General features: G+C 40.1%; 1 protein-coding gene across 49 annotated transcripts in view; it reads right to left on the bottom strand.

Moving 5' to 3' along the window:
* FARS2 (phenylalanyl-tRNA synthetase 2, mitochondrial) overlaps positions 1-19,990 on the bottom strand; it is a 465,546-nt gene that overhangs the window by 420,359 nt on the left and 25,197 nt on the right. For 26 of the 49 annotated variants that reach the window (XR_011429878.1, XM_070244873.1, XM_070244893.1 and 23 more), the window contains exon 2: positions 15,837-15,923. The exons of 5 other annotated variants lie outside the window; for them this stretch is intronic. Coding sequence is in view for 7 of the 44 variants with exons in the window: in XM_070244881.1 (XP_070100982.1) it covers positions 15,837-15,923; positions 18,954-19,029 (163 nt within the window). In the remaining 37 variants the exon portion in view is untranslated. Of the gene's footprint in view, positions 1-15,836; positions 15,924-18,953; positions 19,072-19,990 lie in introns of all 49 variants that reach the window. 18 more of the 49 variants (XR_011429879.1, XR_011429877.1, XR_011429876.1 and 15 more) reach the window with 1 other exon arrangement.

Below are 19,990 nucleotides of genomic sequence, written 5' to 3'. Positions count from 1 at the left end.
GCTCACTGACTGTTTCCTTGGCCATGTCCAGTCTACTGATGAGCCAAAAGGTATTTTTCATTTCTATTGTAGTGCTTCTGATTTCTAGCATTAACTTTTGATTCTTTCCAGAGTTTCCATCTCTCTGCTTACACCCATCTGTTCTTGCATTTATTCCACTTTTTCCATTAGAGCCTTTAGCGTATTAATCATAATTTTAAATGCCCAGTCTGATAATTCAAAAATCTCTACCACATCTGACTCTGTTGTCTCTTCAAACTGTGTTTTGCCTTTTGGCATGCCTTGTAATGTTTTGTTGAAAGTCAGACATGATACATTGTGTAAAAGCAACTGAGGTAAATAGGCCTTTAGTGTGAGGTTTTACGTTTATCTGGCTAGGAGATAGTTGTGGGTGTCAGAGGCTAAAATTTCCTCCAGTGTCCTTGTTTTTGTCTTTCCTGTTGCCTTAGGCTTCCCTTAAATAGAGTCTGAGCCCTGTAGCTCTTTTAGCTGGACTCTCGTTATTATCCAGGAGCCTGACTGATGTGGTGTTAAGGTGGTGGGGGCAGGGAAGCCCTCTCTAGAGTCCTCTGATTGGGTCTCAGTCTTTAAGTGAGCCTGTGCCCCTGGGCTGTGACTTTCACAAGTGTGTCTCAGCTTTCTTTTTCCCCCTTAGATGAGACCAAAAGTTTAGAGGGGCTGGTATTGGGTACTTCCCACTAATTGACCCAAGTCAATTAGTTTCTGGTAAAAACCAAGTCTGTTAAGCTTTGCTAAAATAGTTTCTTTTGAGGGCAGCTTTTTGTTTAGGAGAACAGAATGCTCTGGACCTATTTCAAAACAGTTACTTTTCCCCTCCAACTGTCAGAAACAGGAGAGGATATTTCCAAGATTCTGTTGGGGTTCCTGGAAGCAAAATTCATTAAAGTATAGAGGCCCCCCAGTACTGGGTCCCAGGAGTTTTTAACTCTCAAGCTTGTGCACATAGAGCCTTCAGAATTCACCTATTATAGTTTAACTGTTCCTACCAGTCATGGAGGGGTCGGGGCAGAGGTGCGGGGCAGGGGGGTTGTAGGAGGGAGAAGGGTTATGCTCCTGAACTTCCACTGTTGGTAAACTGTGACTCTAGGCATCCTTCTCTCACCACGTCTCGGCATAGTGGTTTGCCCTGTGACCTCAATTCTCCGATGGATCTAAGAAGAGTTGTTGATTTCCAGTTTACTGAGCTTTCTTTCTTATTGTGAGGACAGGAACGTGGACTTCCAAGCTCTTTATGTGTTGTCCCATAAATTTTTTGGTTTATTAATGTGTCATTTTGGTAGTTTTATAATCCTATTGACAACGTTCAGAACTTCCAAAGTCTGTGTTTGTTTCAAGGGTTTTGCTTATAACATGCTATTTTGAAAGTACTATTTACACACAGGAAAAATATACTCCACACACACAAGTGTTGCGGGAAGTAGCTAATTCCTCCTACAGTGATACTCACCCTAGGTGAATCTTGAGAAATACATCTGACATTTAAAAATCTTTCTGGCTGTTTTGATTACAAGGATTTTTTCTTTATAAATAAGTTCCAAAACCAGATGTCAGCCAACATGAACATGGTTCCATTAGTCAGTTAAGGCTGCCAGTTAGGCATCTGGATAGCCACCAGCATCCCTCTCCATAATGAAGCCCTAGGAGGATGACAGAATGAGCTCCAGCAGTATATGGGGCTGTACTTCTCATGCACGACTCATTTGTTGATGCTATGCAAGGTGGCAGGAGGGAAATGACTTCATTTAAATAAAGCAGGTTCCTATATGGTCGTTTATCACAGTCATTTGCCTCTAAACATGCATTTATAACCAGCTCACCACAAATGTCTTAGGTATTCAGTGCCCTCTGTTCCCCTTTCTCCAAAAATCAATCTATCCTTTAGAAATAAAACAAACAAATTCTTTTCAAAATAATATATTGCCAACAGTAGATCTTGGTACTTTGGGAAATATATGTTTTATTGCTGGTATATCATTCTTTCTCTGAAAGATGGGGTAGAGATATCACTCCATTGCAAATACTTAATGTTAAGGTCTTATTATTTTTCAGATTGTGGGTTTGTGTTTTTTTTCAGTTTGTATTTTGATAATTTCTCTTTGCTCCTCTTTCTCACCATCAAATGAATTTCCCATCAACTTCTATGATTTCTGGCTTCAAAACTTACTCATTTACCTAGGTAAATCTATAGTGATTTTCATTATGATTTCATTTATGACTTTAGAATGACATTCATGTCAACAGACCTAAATGTCAAACACAAGGTTTGATTTCACTATGGGGTTTTGCGAGCACCGCATGCAAGGAAAGAGATGGGACAACTTTACACAAAAGCTACCATAACGGAGAAAGGTCAGACAGTGCATACATAAAGGAAGATTCTCCTTGTCTGACATTATCTAGCGTTATGTGGAGTGAGGGGATCCTAATCCTTATTAATGCTTGTCCAAGATTCTCACAACAATATTAGCTGATTATATAATATCCAAGTAGGCTGTTCCTTATTCCAAAAGATTATTCATAACATCCAAGTCATTTAAACAAATATAGAAACCTTACGTTACAAAAAACCCCTAAAGCGCATCTTTTCACAAAGACAAGAATCCATTAGCAAAACCATCAAGCACCAATTATCTCCACCCAGAAGTTGCCTGTTTTGTCATTTAAGATTTACGTAATAAATTCTCAATTCAATTATAGGAAAGAGTAATGAAATCTATATTTCCCCAACTACCTCTCATTCTTGACAAAAGGGAACTGAAGCTCTTTAGATGCCACCGAGCCACTGGGAAGCCCTTGGCCACCAGGACTTTCATGGATCACAAGTATGGGGAGAATCCCCCTTAAACAGATCTCTTATGCAAATGAGATATACAAGATGATTAACTACTAGGGAAAAAACATCTGCTCAAACTGAAGAAGAACAAAATAGAAGCTTTACCTGAGGAGAAATCAGACTACGGGCAGTTCATCACATGAGGTCAGTGAGTAGTAAAGAGCTGATGAACTTCTTCAGTTATTTCTTAGAAGAAACCAGCAGGGCTGGTGATCCCTGCTGAAACATGGAAATGACACCCCCTTCCCCCAAATCATCCCTCCTCTCCCTGCTTCCATCCACCTCGGTCAACTGGTTATGCTCTTCCATCCTACACACCCCATCCCATCCACCACAAGTTCTGCTGCATCCATCTCTTCAATATCTCAGGGATCCATCTACCTCTTTCATCTCTACTGCTGCTCCCTCCATCAGGCCCTCTTTATCTACAGGGGCCCCTTAACTGGTTTCATTGCCTCCAATCTTAGCTTCCCCAATCCATTTTCCCAAAAACAACCAGCATGATCTTCCAAATGTACAGGTCTGATCAAGTCACTCTCTTGGTTAAAATCCTTCTGTGGTTCCCTAATGCCAAAAATGTCTCTATGGATAAAATTCATATGCCTCAGCATAATTATAAGGCCCTTCATAAATTGGCCTGGAGGTTCCCAAATTTTGCTACACATTGAAATCTAGGAAGCCTTACAATTCCCAATGCCCCAGCAAACCCCATACCAATTAAGTCACAATGTCTGGGAGTGGGAGCCAGTCATCAGCATCTTTTTTAATTCCCAGGTGATTCCAGCATACAGGAAAGTTTTGGGAACTACTGAACCAGCCACTGCTTACCTCTCTAGACTCACCTCTTACCACTTGCTGCTCCAAACCACAGACTAGCCTGCCTGAACCATTTTCTATTTTTTCAACATTTTCTCATGCTTTCTCACATGCAAGGCTTTGCTGAGGCTGTTCCCTCTGAACACTCCTCCTCCATTTAAGACTTGTGCAAATCTACTTTGCTCCCTGTGACTTCTAGTAGAGTTCTTAAAGAATTTTCTAATGGAAATTACCTACTGGGGGATACCCAATCAAGTTACTAACAAGGAAAACACATATTAAACACCTATACATGCAGTACATGCAGACCTGTGCTGTAAAAGCTGTGATGTGTAAGTCGTGAATACAGCTGGGAACCAGATAAGATGATAAAAGTATGGCCCTACACCAATTGGCCTTTATTCAATAAAATTTTATACCTTGCTAAAAAACAAAGTATAAAACTAGTAGTAATTTAGGAAATGACTAGGTAACCAGAACTAGCTGATGACAGTCTCTCTGGGTGTGCACAGCTAAAAAGGTTTAACCCTGCTGGCGGCTCTCAGAAGACACGCAACCTGGGGTCGACCTGGGTGAAGGACTTGGTATTGTCTGGCATATCCCTCCCAGACAGGAGAAGGTTAAATTTCCAACACGGGATTCAGACGATCCTTTAATAAACCATTATCTGAGTAAATAAAACTGAGGTTTGTTTTTAGGATGCTGGTTGTTTGCATTTTACTGGTAAGTTTGCTTTGTACTCCCACCACCTTCCAAATACACACACACTCACACTCCAACACCCAGAATCCTCAAATTTGGGTTAGAGGCCACACCTGTGTGCTTTCTGGTAATTTGTACTTCCCCGATTATACCACTGAATACAAGGTGTTGGGTCTGCCTATTGACCTGACAGTACCCCCCGTCAAACACCAAGTTCTCTGGGAGCAGGGACATGTCCTTCTTGGTGACCACACATCCCCAACAGGAAGCACCAGAAGGAAACTCCTAAGAAAATGGATGGTGACTTCGCTATTCAGGACTGGACTGGTCTCCAGCACTTATAGTACTTGCACATATTGGGCACTCAAATTTTTTGAGTCCAAGTTGGATCCCTTAAAACTGATAGAGCAAGCGTTGGCACTGTGATCTTGAAATCTGAGAAATGGCTCTTTAGGAAATAACAGCCCAGAACAGGAGGCATGAAGAGAGAGCCCCACACCTTGTAGCATATCCTGGGAATAACCCTACTTTTCAAAACACTCCTTAAAAAGCACATTGCCAGCAGTTACAGAAATGAGCTAAATCTTTAAGTTTTATTACTCCATTGGTTCTTTTCACTGTCTTACTCTAATATTCTGCACCACTGTTAACATCTTATCTAGGTTGGCAATACAGTCCTCAAATGTCAAACAATAAGTCCTCAGATAACAAAGATAATTCCCAGTCTATTTCCCAGGGCTGTTATGAAGCATAAATGAGAGTGTATAAAAAAAGTCTTCTGCGACACAAAAAAATGCTACAAAAATGTAAGTTATGAGACTTATTATAGATTAACAGTAGGCAAAGCCCAGAAGAAGTTCTCATTGAAATTTTTATACTTTAATTTCTGGGGATAAATGAATGCTATGAATGAAACTGCCATCCTTTCAAATTAAAGGTGTATTCAGAAGGATTGCAGCTTTATTCATAACCTGAATTGCTTCCAGAAAATCGTCCCAAGTTATTTTCTCATTTCTAAATTATCTACAAGTTTCAGACATTGCATACATCTAAAAAGTTCGTTAGAAGTCAAAAAGCTTTCATGGTACCTAAGTGTGGTTTGTGGATGAAAATATGTGTACTGCATAAAACCCAGAAACATTCAGAAGATCCTGTGATGCATGGAAAGTTATTTAAACTAACTTTTACCCCCAAACAAATCGACAGTGGTAAATTCAGATGGTGCCACAATGGATAAATTATATCAACATAGATCAGAAACGCGTTGCAGTTACAAAAGAAAGCAGGCTGTGGGTGGCTCTTTGTCTCTCATTTCTGATGGCTAGATCCAGTCATGAGCCCCCTGTTCCCATCACTTGCAAACCTTTAGGTTCTCACCTACCCTCCATGCCAGTGCTTAAAAAGAGGCTCATGGTCCTCTTCTCAGCTAAATAAACCACTAAGGTCAAAAATTGAAAAAGTCTCACCCTTAAGAGGGTTTCTCATATGTAAAGAGGACAGGATAAATAAATTAAGCTGATCTGAGTCCAATACCGCAATTTACAAATAAGAAAACTTTTGTACAAATTTTTTTATAAATAACATTTATTACGTTTGTGTAGATGCGTGTATGTTTTAATACAGAGAAGTAAAAAGAGAAAGAAAGCCAGGTAATCTCATACTCAGATCACTTTTGTTGAGTTAAAACTAATATTAAAAACAGATCATATACATATATATACATATATACATGATTCAAACCAGATCCCTCCTTGGTCTCCACCTCAGTCACTGTCACTTTTCCTTCAACAGTTTACGTTTCCTGTGATCCTTTTTGGAAAGGTAGGGGGAGCCCCTGCAGTGTTTATTTAATCTATAAAATATATTCTTTTTGATTCTTTCCACAAACAGGGTCATGTACCACATCTTGCTTTTAATAACAACATGCACTGGAATTCTTTCTCTGTCAGCACATATACATTGTCCTTACTCTTTGGACAGCTACAAATCATACTATCATTTCGGTGTAGCATCTCACACCCTCCCTTTACTTCAGTCTTTAAAGACTCTCATTTCCTGAAGCAGTGTGGATAGAGTGAGTACTTGCCTGCCACCAGGGAACGCAGAAGCTAAAGCACAACGGAGGGTCCTGCCAAGATCAAGCCAGAAGGGCAGCTCTGTGTCTCAACCATGCTCACCTCACCAAGATTCTGACAGGCGCCACCCCTTCCTACCCACCACAACGTTAAGCCAAGATGAAGTAATTCACAAAATAGGAAATCAAATAATTAACAAATACATGCCAAGAGGCACAAACTTACTAAATTAAAAACTCAATGCTATTTTGTGCCTGTCAAGTTAACAAAGCTTTAACAGCTAATAATATCCAGTGTTATATGTAGTATACAGATAGTTCATCCATTTGACATTACTAGTATCAACTTGTGGAAAACAATATTTACAATATAATACAACAGCAAACTAGTGTGTATGCGTGCGCGTGCGTGTGTAACATCAAAATGTTTATTCTTTTAGGCCAGCAATTCTACCCTAGGAAAATATCCTAAAGAACTAATCTTAAATACATACAAAGCTTTATGCACAAAAAGCTCAACAGAGGATAATTTGCAGTGAGGAAAATATTGGACAGGTGCAGATCAATGACTCTCAAAGGAAGGAGGGAGCCCACCACTACTGTCTACCCACATCAGTCTCCATTACTCAGGGGCAATGCAAAATCCCACAGATGAAAAAGAACTGAGCCTCTGGTCCAGATGCTGACAGAATAAGCAAATATTTTAATAAATCCCTCTCAATGAAGAATTAAGCTTCCATAAAGGAAATTATATAATAACAAGGAAAAAATACGTGTTAAGTAAAAAAAGGTAAAATTTTCATAATCAGTCTAATTACAACCACATAAAAATTACGTATAGAAAAAGAACAAAAGAAAATTTTGAAATGTAATAAGTAGTTTCCCTTCAGGTGGAGGGAACTTGGGAAAATTTTCTCTCACTTCAATTTTTCCTTATTTTTTAAATTTTTGAGAACAAGCTAATAGCTGCTATCGTGAAAAAAATTTTAATCCCTTCAAGACCAAACAAAGGTAAAAAAGGTGCCGACCTCAGCAGACTGTAACAAAATGTTTATTACTGTCAAGCCAGTGAAACACTGCTAACTTCTCTTTACTGTATAACCATATTACCAGTTATTGCACAGAAGACAGTATGGAGCTAGTTTAGTGGGGATGTGAAGAAAAATCATCCTGTCCAGCAGTCCACAAGTAGGATTAACTAGATTATCTTTTATGCCCTCCCAGAAAGAAAGTGGCTTACACACTGAGACAGTTTTAACCACTCGAGCACCAGGCATAAAACAAGCTGTTCAGTCATACCAAGGACAAACATTTCTACTCCAAAGTTACAGAAACACAGTAAAAGCCCCCTGAAATGTAAATATCCATAAATTCCAAACCCAATTACCCAGTAGCTACAACTAGTGACAGCTTATGAGGTTAACATCAATTTCAAGAGGACTCGAGCCACCACGGACCGAGCAGGGTCCAGTCATCTACAAATCATTCAAATCCCAGGGCGGAATCACACGGCTGTTAAAGAACCAGTAGACTGCTAATTCTCTTTCTTGCTTTGTCTCCTCAGTCGTTTCATTTGACATTCACCATGAGCACTTCCCTATTAAAGCCTTTAGCTTCAGAATTTCAACTAAATAACCAAATGTGCTTGTCATATTGAGGGTGAGAGGTTATGGAGAGGAAGGAGGAAAAAACACTACCCAGTAGATGCAATTTTGAGGTTTGGATTTCAGTCACACAAAAGAAATCAGGCAACTCAAATTTAACGCTCCCTTGACAACCTTAAATCTCTACTGCAAGCATATGGATCATGAGAGTTTTATTAGGAGCACAGTTGTGGCAAATACACACTCAAATCATGTACCACAACTAACATTGAACATTCTTCCTTTAAAATGGAAAAAGTTCATATTCAAACTCAGAGATAATGCAAAGTTGTAATTTTGTATGGAACAGAATTTTGATCCCACACTATCTCTTGGCTCACAATACAAATCTCTAGGCCGTTACTACTCTGGACCCCAGTCTGACTATTGCATCAAGGTCACAAACTTTAAACACATTTTTATGAAGCTACAAAGAGAGGAAGAACATGGGCATATAGCAAAGAAAACTCCAAATACACATCTGTTGAGGACACGGGTGGGTGGGAGTAGCAAAACAAGCACCCCACGTTCTCCCAACACAGCACAGCAGACAGGACAGTAAACCAGGAACCAAAAGACCCAGATCTGAGCTCCCAGTCATCGTCCACTATCTGTGCGACCTTGGGGAAGACATTTAGCCTTAATAGGTTCAGTTTCCTCATCGGTCAAACAAGGAGGTCCCATTAGATGATGTGGGAGAAAATATATATGAGTCTAAGGTCTTTTCCGGCATTACCCTTTCCAAATTTCTCAGCTGAAATTTGCTCTTCCTCTAGCGCTGTGAAATCTGCTGCAGGTTTTACATGTGAGCACAAGAACTGTGAGATCCCATTACTCAACCACAGGGCTTTGGTAGAACTCCTGGGACCATGAAGATAAAGTATTAATTTCCCTCATTCATTCATTCATCCAATCAGAAGACACAAAACCACCACTTACGTGCACAATGTGCTAGATACTGTAGGGGATGGGTATAAAAAGTAATAATTTTAAAAGGTATAGTCTCTACTTTAAGGCACTTAATGTTTACCATCCAAAGGGGAATGCAAAAAGTTGAATAAAATTGCAATTTTCTAGAACAAATAGCTAGATGTGACCTCACAATCCTTTTCAAGACAAGCACTCCATTCAGCAGCTGAAAGACTGTAATTACCAGGTGAGATTATTTATGCTGCACAGACTAGGCACACTTCTGAGCACACGCCCAGGTACTTCCAATGCCCTCCCCTCGCCTGTTCTACCAACCTCCTTCAACTTCCACCTTCATCTCCAAATCATTAGGTATTCCCAAAAAGTAGGAGGCCACTAAGAAACTTGTCGCAATGACTGAATGCTCTTGTCAATTCACCTTTGCCAACTTTTTAAAAATTTCAAATTCCAGGGAAACAGTAAATACTTATATCTTGCTTTACTGCATGTCTAGCACACTGCTATATTAAACACTGACCTGAGTGACTATTATATTGGCACTAGACCCTTAGCATATTCCTATTAATGAGAACAATGTATAGAGTCACTGAGGCTTAAATCAATACACATATGAACCAGTGAACCAGTGAGTTTTGCAAACACACACACACACACACCCTTCCTCCTCCTCTCCTACTGTGAGAGGCTGCATCCCTAACCCTAACTCACCATCTGGGAAACAAATGACTGTGATGGCACTGTAAATTGGTTCCACTCCTCTGAAAAGCAATCTGGCAGTATGTTTTAGAAGTTATAAAATTGTTCATACTCTTTGACCTAGTAACGACACACCTGAGACTCTATCCTAAGAAGCTAAGTCAAAATACAGAAATAGCTATATACACACATACATCTTGTGGTGTTACTAATAACTGTGAAAAGTTGGGAGCAGTGTACATGTAAACAACAGAGTTAATTAATGGTACATTATCACAACAAAATATTATGCAATCATTAAAATAGTAATGGTGGAGATTATGTAGCAATAAGGAGAAATGCAGATATGGTACAACTCTGTAAAAATCGTTGAAGAAAAGTTAAAGAACTGATAATCACTGTTATAGGATGGTGAATGAGCATATTTTTTCCCTATTTCTCAGCTTTCCGTAATACAGTTCTGACACTTCTATTACTAAAAGATAACCTTTTTTTAAAAAATGGAATGCAGGCCTTTGATCATAAAGATAAAGAGGAGAGGGGCCACATCAGACACGGCAGCCTGCTATCTCACCCAGGGAGGAAGGAGACCAGCGGCATTCCACACTGCATAGGGGGCTGAGAGCCGTGTGCACAAAGCAGCTTCACGGAGAGCCACCTGGACGTGCTGTGTACTTGTCAATGATTGCCAAAAAATGAGCAGCGCCCATCTGTGAACCCCAGTCAATTCCCTCCATTACAAGCATCCCAAGGCAGAGAATTCCCCAGGCAAACCATAAACTTTCAGTATCTGTTTAAGAGATTTATATGGGATCACACAGGGCTGTATGATAATTTATTTAAAGTAAATAAGCTCAGAGTTTCACATTTGCAGCAAGGAGAAATGACTGTGGTAAGAAATACAATAACCATAAAGATCAGGGGAAGAAATCAGAAACCACCTTTCACTTCTGGTGAAGCAGAGGAGTGTGGCACCACCACTGCTGCCACACAGGTGTGTGTCTAAGAAACAGGAGTCAAAGTGAGGGCAGGACTGTCCTCTCCTGGGCTAACTCAGAGAGGAAGGATGCAGAAGGTCAGGAAGAGTGTTCAATCCTAACAAACATTAATCATCAGATGGAAACTGATTTAAACTTGCAGCCACTCCACCCCACATGCAGTTTCAAACCTGCATCCAATCCGGTTACCAGTCCTTCACAGAGAGCTCCTTGGGAGCTCCAGTCCAGTTTTAAACAGCCAGCAATGAATGAGTTTTGTGGGTTCTCTGCTTTGCTGCTCTTATCTTCTTCTCTTGGCCCCCATTCCTAGGGCCAAGCACCTCTTTATATTGCAGTGTCAATAACCAAGTTCTGATCTCTCCTCTGCATCTTAATTTCTGCTCTGAGTCCCTGTCCAGGGAGGCAGCAGAGCAAAGAAGTTTCCGAAACAGGTTTTGAGATCAGACAGAACTGACTTAAAATTCAAATTATGTGACCCTCCTCTCTGTTGACCTTGGGAAAATTACTTAATCTCTCTAAACCTCAGTTTCTTTATCTGTAAAATTTGTACCTATGCCATAAGATCATTATAAGGTTTAAGTGAAATAATGAATGTAAACCCCAGTATCTGATGCTTTATAGTGCTTGATAAAAGTTTACAGCACATGCCCTCTTGCTCCTCAGCTACAGGCACCCTGCCTGCCTCTCCTTCCTCCACTAATCCTGGCCATTGAACATGTACAGTGTGGCCCTACTCTCTGTTGCTAAACCATCCTTACCACACACCTGTACTCAGCTTGTCTTCTGGAACCACCCCACTACCCAACCAAGACAGACTCATTTCTGAACCATGATCTGACTCTACTTCCCTGCAAATGTGACACCTTAGACACAGAGGAAGCACACAGAAATCCTTTCAAAGTTTGGGTACAGAGGCCATACTGCCTGGATTCAAAGCCCTGCTCTTTCACTTGTTAGTTAATGTGACTTTAGCCAAATTACTTAACCCCTCTGTGCCTCAATCTCCCCACCTGCAAAATGGAGATAATACCAATCCCACCTCATAAGACAGTTGTGAGGATCAAGTATATTAATAAAGCTCTGAAAGCTGTGTCTTGCACAAAGCAAGCAGGCACTTTTTTTTCTGTAACTTTGGCTCCCCATGAGAGTATTTAGGCCAGAGGTACTTGGTTAGCTACCTATGTTATCCCATATTATCAGGGAGGCCAAACATCTTTGCTACTCTCTGACACTGGGGAGGATTAGGTAGGCTCTCTAGAGCAAAGCCTTGCCATCCCTAGTGTTGTCCACAGACCAGCATCAGCATCACATGAGAGCTCATTAGAAATGCAGACTCTCAGGCCCCACCCAGCCATAATGAAATAGAATCTGCATATTAACACATTCTGTACACCCAAGTCACCGGGGGCTCTTGTTATAACACAGATTGCCGGGGGGCGGGGGGAGCTGAAACTGCTGTCCTAGGACCACACTTGGAGCAGTAGGTGCCACAATGAAAAGAGAGCAGTGCATTCCAAAGAGGAAGTGCGCCAAGATGTGAGAAAACTGTCACCAAGGCATGTGTAAGTGGACAAGGAAGGGGATGGAGGGATGGACGTGACTGGTAACTATGGAAGAGGGTAAGGCTCCAAGATAAATGGTAGAAGGAGCTCCCTGGTAAATTCTTAAGAGGGTAAGGACCACATCTTACTCATCTGTGTTTTTCAACAGAGAATGAGTGAAATAGAGGAGGTAGTTCACTGTAATCATCTGATAGTACCTCTGTGTAAAAGTTATCCTCATGTTCAATAAAATTGGAATAACATTTGTTACTTTTACAAAAACACAAGTGTTTTATAGTTATATTAGTGGCCCCTCCCCATCCTATTATAATATAGTATTTGATTCTATACTTCTTATATGAAGATGACACACACTATCATTGCTAGAAGGGAATCATTTCTGAATTGTTTCTCTTAGAAATGATTCTGGCTTTGAGAGACCCAGGAGGTGGGGTGGGGGTGGGATGAGGACAGGAAGAGGGGCTGGCAGAACATCCTCCACAAAACAATGGGCTACATTCTTGAAGAGAATTTGCCGATACCTTGCTGCCTTTTTCATTTCAAATATCCAGCATGTTAAAAACTAAGTTAAGGCAATAGAAAATTAAGTCTCCCATTGTTATAACCCTTGACTTTTTCTTAGTGACATGTGTAACTAATCAGCCCCTGGAGGTTAACAGCCAGGGAATAATTAGAGGGAAGGAGATAAGGAAAACCAATGAGAGTAGAGACTAGAAAAACCACACCAACTGATCCAAGAGCCCCTTAAAGTCCCTCCTGGGAAGCACAGACTTCATTTTCTAAGACATCAGAAATGACTAGAGCCCTTGCCTTTTATCTAAGGAATCTGTCCCTCTCATCTAACAGTGCCCTTGTTCCACCTCCCACCTCCACATACACCTATCACTCACCTAAGGGGAGAAATCCGCACAAATGTGAGAAGACAGCCATCTTCCCAGTCCAGTCCCCACAACTACTATGAAATATAGTCTATATTCCTCTGCTCTGCCTATATTTGAAAATGTTTTGGGTTGGGTAGGAAGTCCTTGTCCTCAACTACTGGAGTAACCCAATCAGGTTCTGCCCTTAAGTGAGCTGTTTGAGAGATACACAGCAGGAAAGCCACCAGGGATCCATCCTTTCTGCTTCAACTGCTGACAGAGCTCTCATGGATAAATGACAAACAATGACAAAGTTTTAAAATTTTATATCTAAACGCTCATTTTTAAAACAAAATCAAAACAAAGAGAACACTTATTTCCCCAAACCCCAAATCTCATCTCTAAACTTTGATGAACTTTCAACCAAATAACCTTAAAGCCCCCAGTCCAACACCAGGAGGACAATACTAGACCTGTCACTGTCTTTCTAAACAAACTCAAGGGCCTAGGAGGGCTCAGACAAAGCATTCCTCTAAACCAAAGACCCTTCAGACTGACGATGTGGTTTACCCAAACACAGAGCCAGATTTCCCAAAGTAATGATATGGCTGAGTGTTTAAATGCACAGGAGGGCAAGTGCTAGAGGTGGTAAGTGTCTAAATGAGAAGCCTTCAGGAACTTCAGAAATGTCAGCTCAGACATCATTACAGTCTTCAGTTTATAAAATGAAACTGCCATCACAACACTGAAAATGACCTGGAGCTTGTGTTGAAATTTAGGTGAACAAATAGCTATCCTTCCTCTGTATTCCTAATCTCAAAGCTCTGCAGAGTAAAGATGTGTCCTCTACAGCAACCAGCACTAAATTGTATGAATACAGAGACATACCCCATAAGGAGACAAAAATACTTTTCTACCACAAGTAAACAAAATAGAAGAGATTCCCTTTGTATGTGAGGAATACATTCCAGCAATCCCTGCTAATAAGGACACCCTGAGAAAAGACATTTCTGTATATTTTGCGATGGTAAAAATTGTAATTAGAAACCACAGAACAAAGCACTCAAGAGAAATTGGAGCAACAGTCCTATACCTTTACCATACACTAGAATCATCTGTGAAGCTTTTTTTTTTTTTTTGAGGAAGATTAGCCCTGAGCTAACATCTGCTGCCAATCCTCCTCTTTTTGCTGAGGAAGACTGGCCCTGAGCTAACATCTGTGCCCGTCTTCCTCTACTTTATATGTGGGACACCTGCCACAGCATGGCTTGCCAAGCAATGCCATGTCCGCACCCGGGATCCGAATCGGCAAACCCCAGGCCGCCAAAGCGGAACATGCTCACTTAACTGCTGTGCCACCAGGCAGGTCCCTGTGAGCTTTTTAAGCATCCCAGTGGCTAGGGCACACACCAGACCAGTAACATCAGAATCTCTGGAACTGGGCCTCTGGCATCATTATTTTTTTAAGCTCCTCAGGTGGACTGCACTGTAAAACCAAGGTTGGGAACCACTGAATTAGAGATTATTCTAAAGATACCTTCTCCATCAGAGTTCATCTGAGCATGACTGTGGACCCTTGATATGCTGGGACCAGGAGTCTTTGTCTAAAACTAAACCGAGCTATGATGGTATACTGTACAAGCCACTCACCCCCAAACCTGGGAGAGGAGCTCAGGGCCATGCACACCCAGAGGCCCTCCTTAAAATGTAGCATAAAAGAGATCACCCACCCAGAGGGCATTCCCAGATAAGCAGGGTAAAGGAGGCCCCTCGGTCTCTATTTTCAGGGGCACCTCCCTGGCAGCAATGTAGGAGGCTCTGGAGACAGTCTGTGACATGAACACACAGGCCCAGCTGAGCCAGCATCACTCAGGCAAAGTACTATTTTCAGAATGCCACAAAGACCCTGGTGACCACTACTTGACAGAGAATACACAGCATCTTAGCAAAATATACACAAGGATTAAAGAAATGGGCACATTTCCTAGGTGTTGCTCCTCTGTTGATAAAACTAGAAAACTCACTTTATTTAAATTTTTTAAAAAGGCCTCAATTTGTACCAATGATACCCTCCAAGTTTCCCCCAATTTAAATCTGGCTTTAAATAGTTTTGCTTGCTTTTATTCGATAGCATACTTCTGGCAGGGGTAGGAAGAGCAGAGATGTATAAAACACGCCACCACAATTAATTCATATTTATTCAAAACATTTAAAGGCAACATTTTACCCAAGAAATTTAAATAAAGAGAAAATCAAACATATGGCATACATTTTTAAAGATAATATTTTAAATAACAGAATATTTTAAAACATAGCAGAAAGGCAGGAAAAAAAACATATAAAGATATTCAAGGATTAATATCTTTCTACTATAGGGAATTTTTTTAAAGAGTACTTTTATCAAAAAAAAAGAAAAGAAAAGAAAAGAAAAACCAACCCCTAAATCTAAAAGTACGTAACAATGTGAATTCTGAAGGCAGGCTGCCTAGGTTTAAACCCAGGCTCAGACACTGTATTAGGCATAGTGCCCTTAGTCGTGTCTCTGAGACTCTCCGTGCCTCATCTTACCTGTATACCAAAGGCTCTGGAGTCGGAGTGCAGGGTTCAAATTCAGACCTGCATATGTTAGTTATGTGAGCTCATTTAACCTGTCTGTGCCTCTCTTCCTCCTCTATAATATTGAAATAATAATGGCACCTACCTCCTATCCAGAAAAAGTGGAACCCTGGTGCACTGCTGATGGGAATGCAAAATGGTGCAGCCACTGTAGAAAACAGTATGGCTAGTCCTAAAAACATTAAACAGAGAATTACCATATGATCCAGCAATTCTGCTTCTGGGTATATACCCAAAAAAATTGAAAGCAAGGTCTCAAACACATTTGTACACCCATGTTCATAGCAACATATTCACAACAGCCAAAAGGTGGAGGCAACTCAAGTGTCCATTGACAGATAAATGGATAAAATGTGGTAGAATGGTATTCCCTCGTCTGTGGTTTCCCTTTCCGCAGTTTCAGCTACCCATGGTCAACTACAGTCCAAAAATATTAAAAGGAAAATTCCAGAAATAAATAATTCATAAGTATGAAATTGTGCGCCGTTCTGCGTAGTGTGATAAAATTTGTGCCATGCAGTTCCATACCGCCCAAGGTATGAATCATCCCTTTGTTGGACCCCCCAACCATTGTCTGATCCTGACATCCAACTACCGACATCATCATGGCTATTGATCCTCCTTCCGACTTATGTCAGAAAGTCAATAGTAGCCTAATGCTATGTCACAATGCCTACGTCATTCACCTCACTTCATCTATCATCACACATCATCACAAGAACGGTGAGTGCAGTACGATAAGGTATTGAGAGAGAGAGACCAAATTCACATAACTTTTATGATAGTATACTGTTATAATTGTTCTCTTTTATTATTAGTTATCGTTGTTAATCTTTTACTGTGCCTAATTTATAAATTAAATTTTATCATAGGTATGTACATATAGGAAACATAGCATATATAGGGGTAGGCCCTATCTGCAGTTTCAGCCAATCACTGGGGTCTTAGAACACATCCTCCTCGGATAAGGGGGGACTACAGTATATCCCCACACTGGAATATTATTCAACCTTAAAAAGGAAGGAAATTTTGATAGATGCCACAACATGGATGAACTTTGAGGACATTATGCAAGTGAAATAAGCCAGTCACAAAAGGAAAAATACAATGTCATTTCACCTAAATGAGGTATCTAGAGTAAGACAGAAAGTACAACAGTGGTTGTCACGGGCTGGGAGAGGGAGGAATGAAGAGGTATTGTTTAATGGGGACAGAGTTTCAGATGCGGAAGATGAACAAGTTCTGAGATGGATGGCGATGATAGTTTACACAACCATGTGAATGTACTTAATGCCACTGAATTGTACGCTTAAAAATGGTTGATAGTAATTTTTATGTCTTGTACATTTTAACACATTAAAAAAAATATAAATAAATAAGAAAGAATAGTCTCTCCCGCCTAGACTTGTTGTAAGGATTAAATATACGTGAACTGTTTAGAGAGTGCCCAGCACAGAATAAACTCTCCATAAATATTAACCGCTATCTTCCTGTCCTGCCTTTGTAGCTCCCTCCAGTGCGCACGACCGTGTTGTTCAGAAGGAGAAGCTCACCGACTAGATTCTGATCCCCCTTGTGGAGCTATACACCTCCCACAATGAGACAGTCCCAGCTCTGGGCTTCCTTCCAGCGTAAATGCTCCTTCATTGGGACAAAATTTCCACTGCAAACGGATGAAGATGAAGAAACTACCTAATTTCTGCAGTCTTCACACACAAAGCTGAGATGACCATATTTTTTTAAAACTGATTTTATTGTCTTTATTTCCTAAATTGTTAATAATTTTGCCTCAAAAATAGCTTCAGAGGCTAATGCTATCATACACATCTATCAGTGGGGAAGAGAAAAGAAAGTCCCCCTGCTATTCATAAATATTTTCACTTTTTATCACAATCAAGACTATTTTACTTCTTTGCTTGATCATTTAAAAAACATTTTATTATGAAAACTTGCAAGCACACACAAAGTAGAATTCAACTAGCGCCCATATACCCAGCTTAATAACCAACTTTAATCTTTTTTGACTCTACCTAAATTCAAAAAATTCTCCCCTCAAAAAATTAGAATAAAAACACCAAATAGGTACATTGAAGCAATGCTCATCTCTAACAATCATCATCATCACCATTTTTCTTTACTTTTAGAAATTCTTTTTTGGTATCTTCTCACCTTCTTTCATTTTTTCCTTTGAAACTACAAATAATTTCAATATCTACCTTGCCAAGTTTATTGTGAGGATGTAATATACATGAAAGCGCATAGCTTGGTGTCTGACATGTATTAGGTTCCTGAGAAATATTGGTTCCCCACAGACCACTGCCATACCTTACACTCCAAGAGAAGAGACACCTCCTACATATCCTTCTCCATTCTTGGTCCCTTACCCTTGCCTTCCCTTCCTAAACACTAGTCCTTGCTTCCTTCCTGCCCCCATGCCTTCTGCTTCTAAGCCAGGGATCCTAAACACAAATGCCTAATCACAAATCCAAACACCTAGAAGATCCCAAATATAAACACAAATATAGAAAGCAGATAGATAAACTGAACTGACACATTTAACATTTAGGGTGCCAGTCCCTGAATTAAAAATAAAAAACAGACTCAATCTAGTGCTTATATATTATTTAACAGAAAAACCAGGCTAGACACTATGGTGTAAAATATCACAAACAGGAATTCCTATGCAGGTCATTCCGGTGTGCGTGTGTGTATGTGTGTTTATATTTAAACATTAAATTCTTTTTTGATGATCCAAGATGTTTATATGCTGATGAAATTCATTTCCTTGCAGTACTTTTCGCCAGTGGCAAACCTGCCACCTCTAATTTGCTTTAAAAGGAATTCTAATCACCCAATCAATCATACTCTTGACCTTCAGCCTTCACGGTCACTTCACTGTGGACAAAATTGGCTCTAAAAATTCATGTTGTAACAGTTCTGTTGTCCTCAAGCTCCAAAATGCCAACGAAAGGAATATAATTTGAGCAAACCCTCTGGTACTAGAAAAAACAGTACATGGAGTTTCTAATTCATCTTCTACAAAGATTCTTTAAATAAAAGTGAATGTCTATGATACTATTAAGTAATAACTTTTCCTCCACTGGGAGTTAAAGATTTATAAATCATCCAAGTTTCTATGCAGTGAATCTAGTTTCTTCATCACAAAAATCACATGGCTCACTTTTCGTTTTAAATAACTTACCTTTCTTTACACAGAGATCTAGAACGACCAAGTAATAATCCTTCCAATTCTCACGTCTTCCCCTCATAGCACACATTCAATCTTAAGTGCACTGGCATCCATCTTTCCTGCTTGCATCCTGTTCCAATGGAAAAGGGAGTTTTCTTCTCGCCTAGGCCAAAGCCTTACAGGTCATTCATTTCAGCACACAAAATTGCTCAAATTTCTCCCACTGAAACAAAAGGCACCCCTCTCTTGACAACCCCATCTAGCTAGAGCGTTCTCTGTCATTGCTTTATCTCTTTATTTCTCAAGAAGGCACTGAGGCTTAAACATTAAACACTTCTTATCTTCATTTTCTCAACCATTCACTTCTCAATCCAATGGATTCTAGGTTCTGCTGTACCATTCCACTGGAACTATTTGCAATAGTGTCATCAAGGGCCTCCCATTTACTCGATCCAGTGGCCACTTCTCAGTGCTTATCTTACTTGAACTCTCTGTAACATTTGACACTACTGGTCACATCCTCTTCGAAACTGTGCCTTCCCTCAGCTTCTAATGGCCTCTCTCTTGGCCTTCCTCCCACCTCTCTGAACACTCCTACTCAGTCTCCTTCAAAGAACCACATCCTCCAATCATCCCATATCAATCAGTGACCCCAGAGTTCCATCTTTGGCCCTGTTCTCTTCTCCTTCCATTGCATACCTAGAAGTCCAACTTCTGAACAGAGAAATGGGAACCAGCTAGTGACAAAAAGTTCCCCAAAAAAGAATTACAAATGCCTCTGAAAGTTACAAAAAGATGCTCAGTCTCAGAGAAATGCAAATTAAAATGACAACTAGACATTTTTTAATCTACAGATTGAGAAAGATCATATTGCTTGATATCATACTATCATGAGGATTGAAGAAACAGGCATTGCTGGTAAAACCTCTATGGAAGATAATTTGGCGATATCTATCAACACTTTAAGTGTACATATCCTTTAATTCAGCAATCCCACTTGTAGTAATTTAAACCTATAGATATGCTTGTTTGTATGTGTACAAAATGAT

This window comes from Equus caballus, chromosome 20, assembly GCF_041296265.1.
Source record: "Equus caballus isolate H_3958 breed thoroughbred chromosome 20, TB-T2T, whole genome shotgun sequence".
Classification (NCBI taxonomy): domain Eukaryota; kingdom Metazoa; phylum Chordata; class Mammalia; order Perissodactyla; family Equidae; genus Equus; species Equus caballus.
The sequence above is the reverse complement of the archived record's forward strand: the minus strand, read 5'-3'. Positions and strand labels throughout refer to the sequence as shown.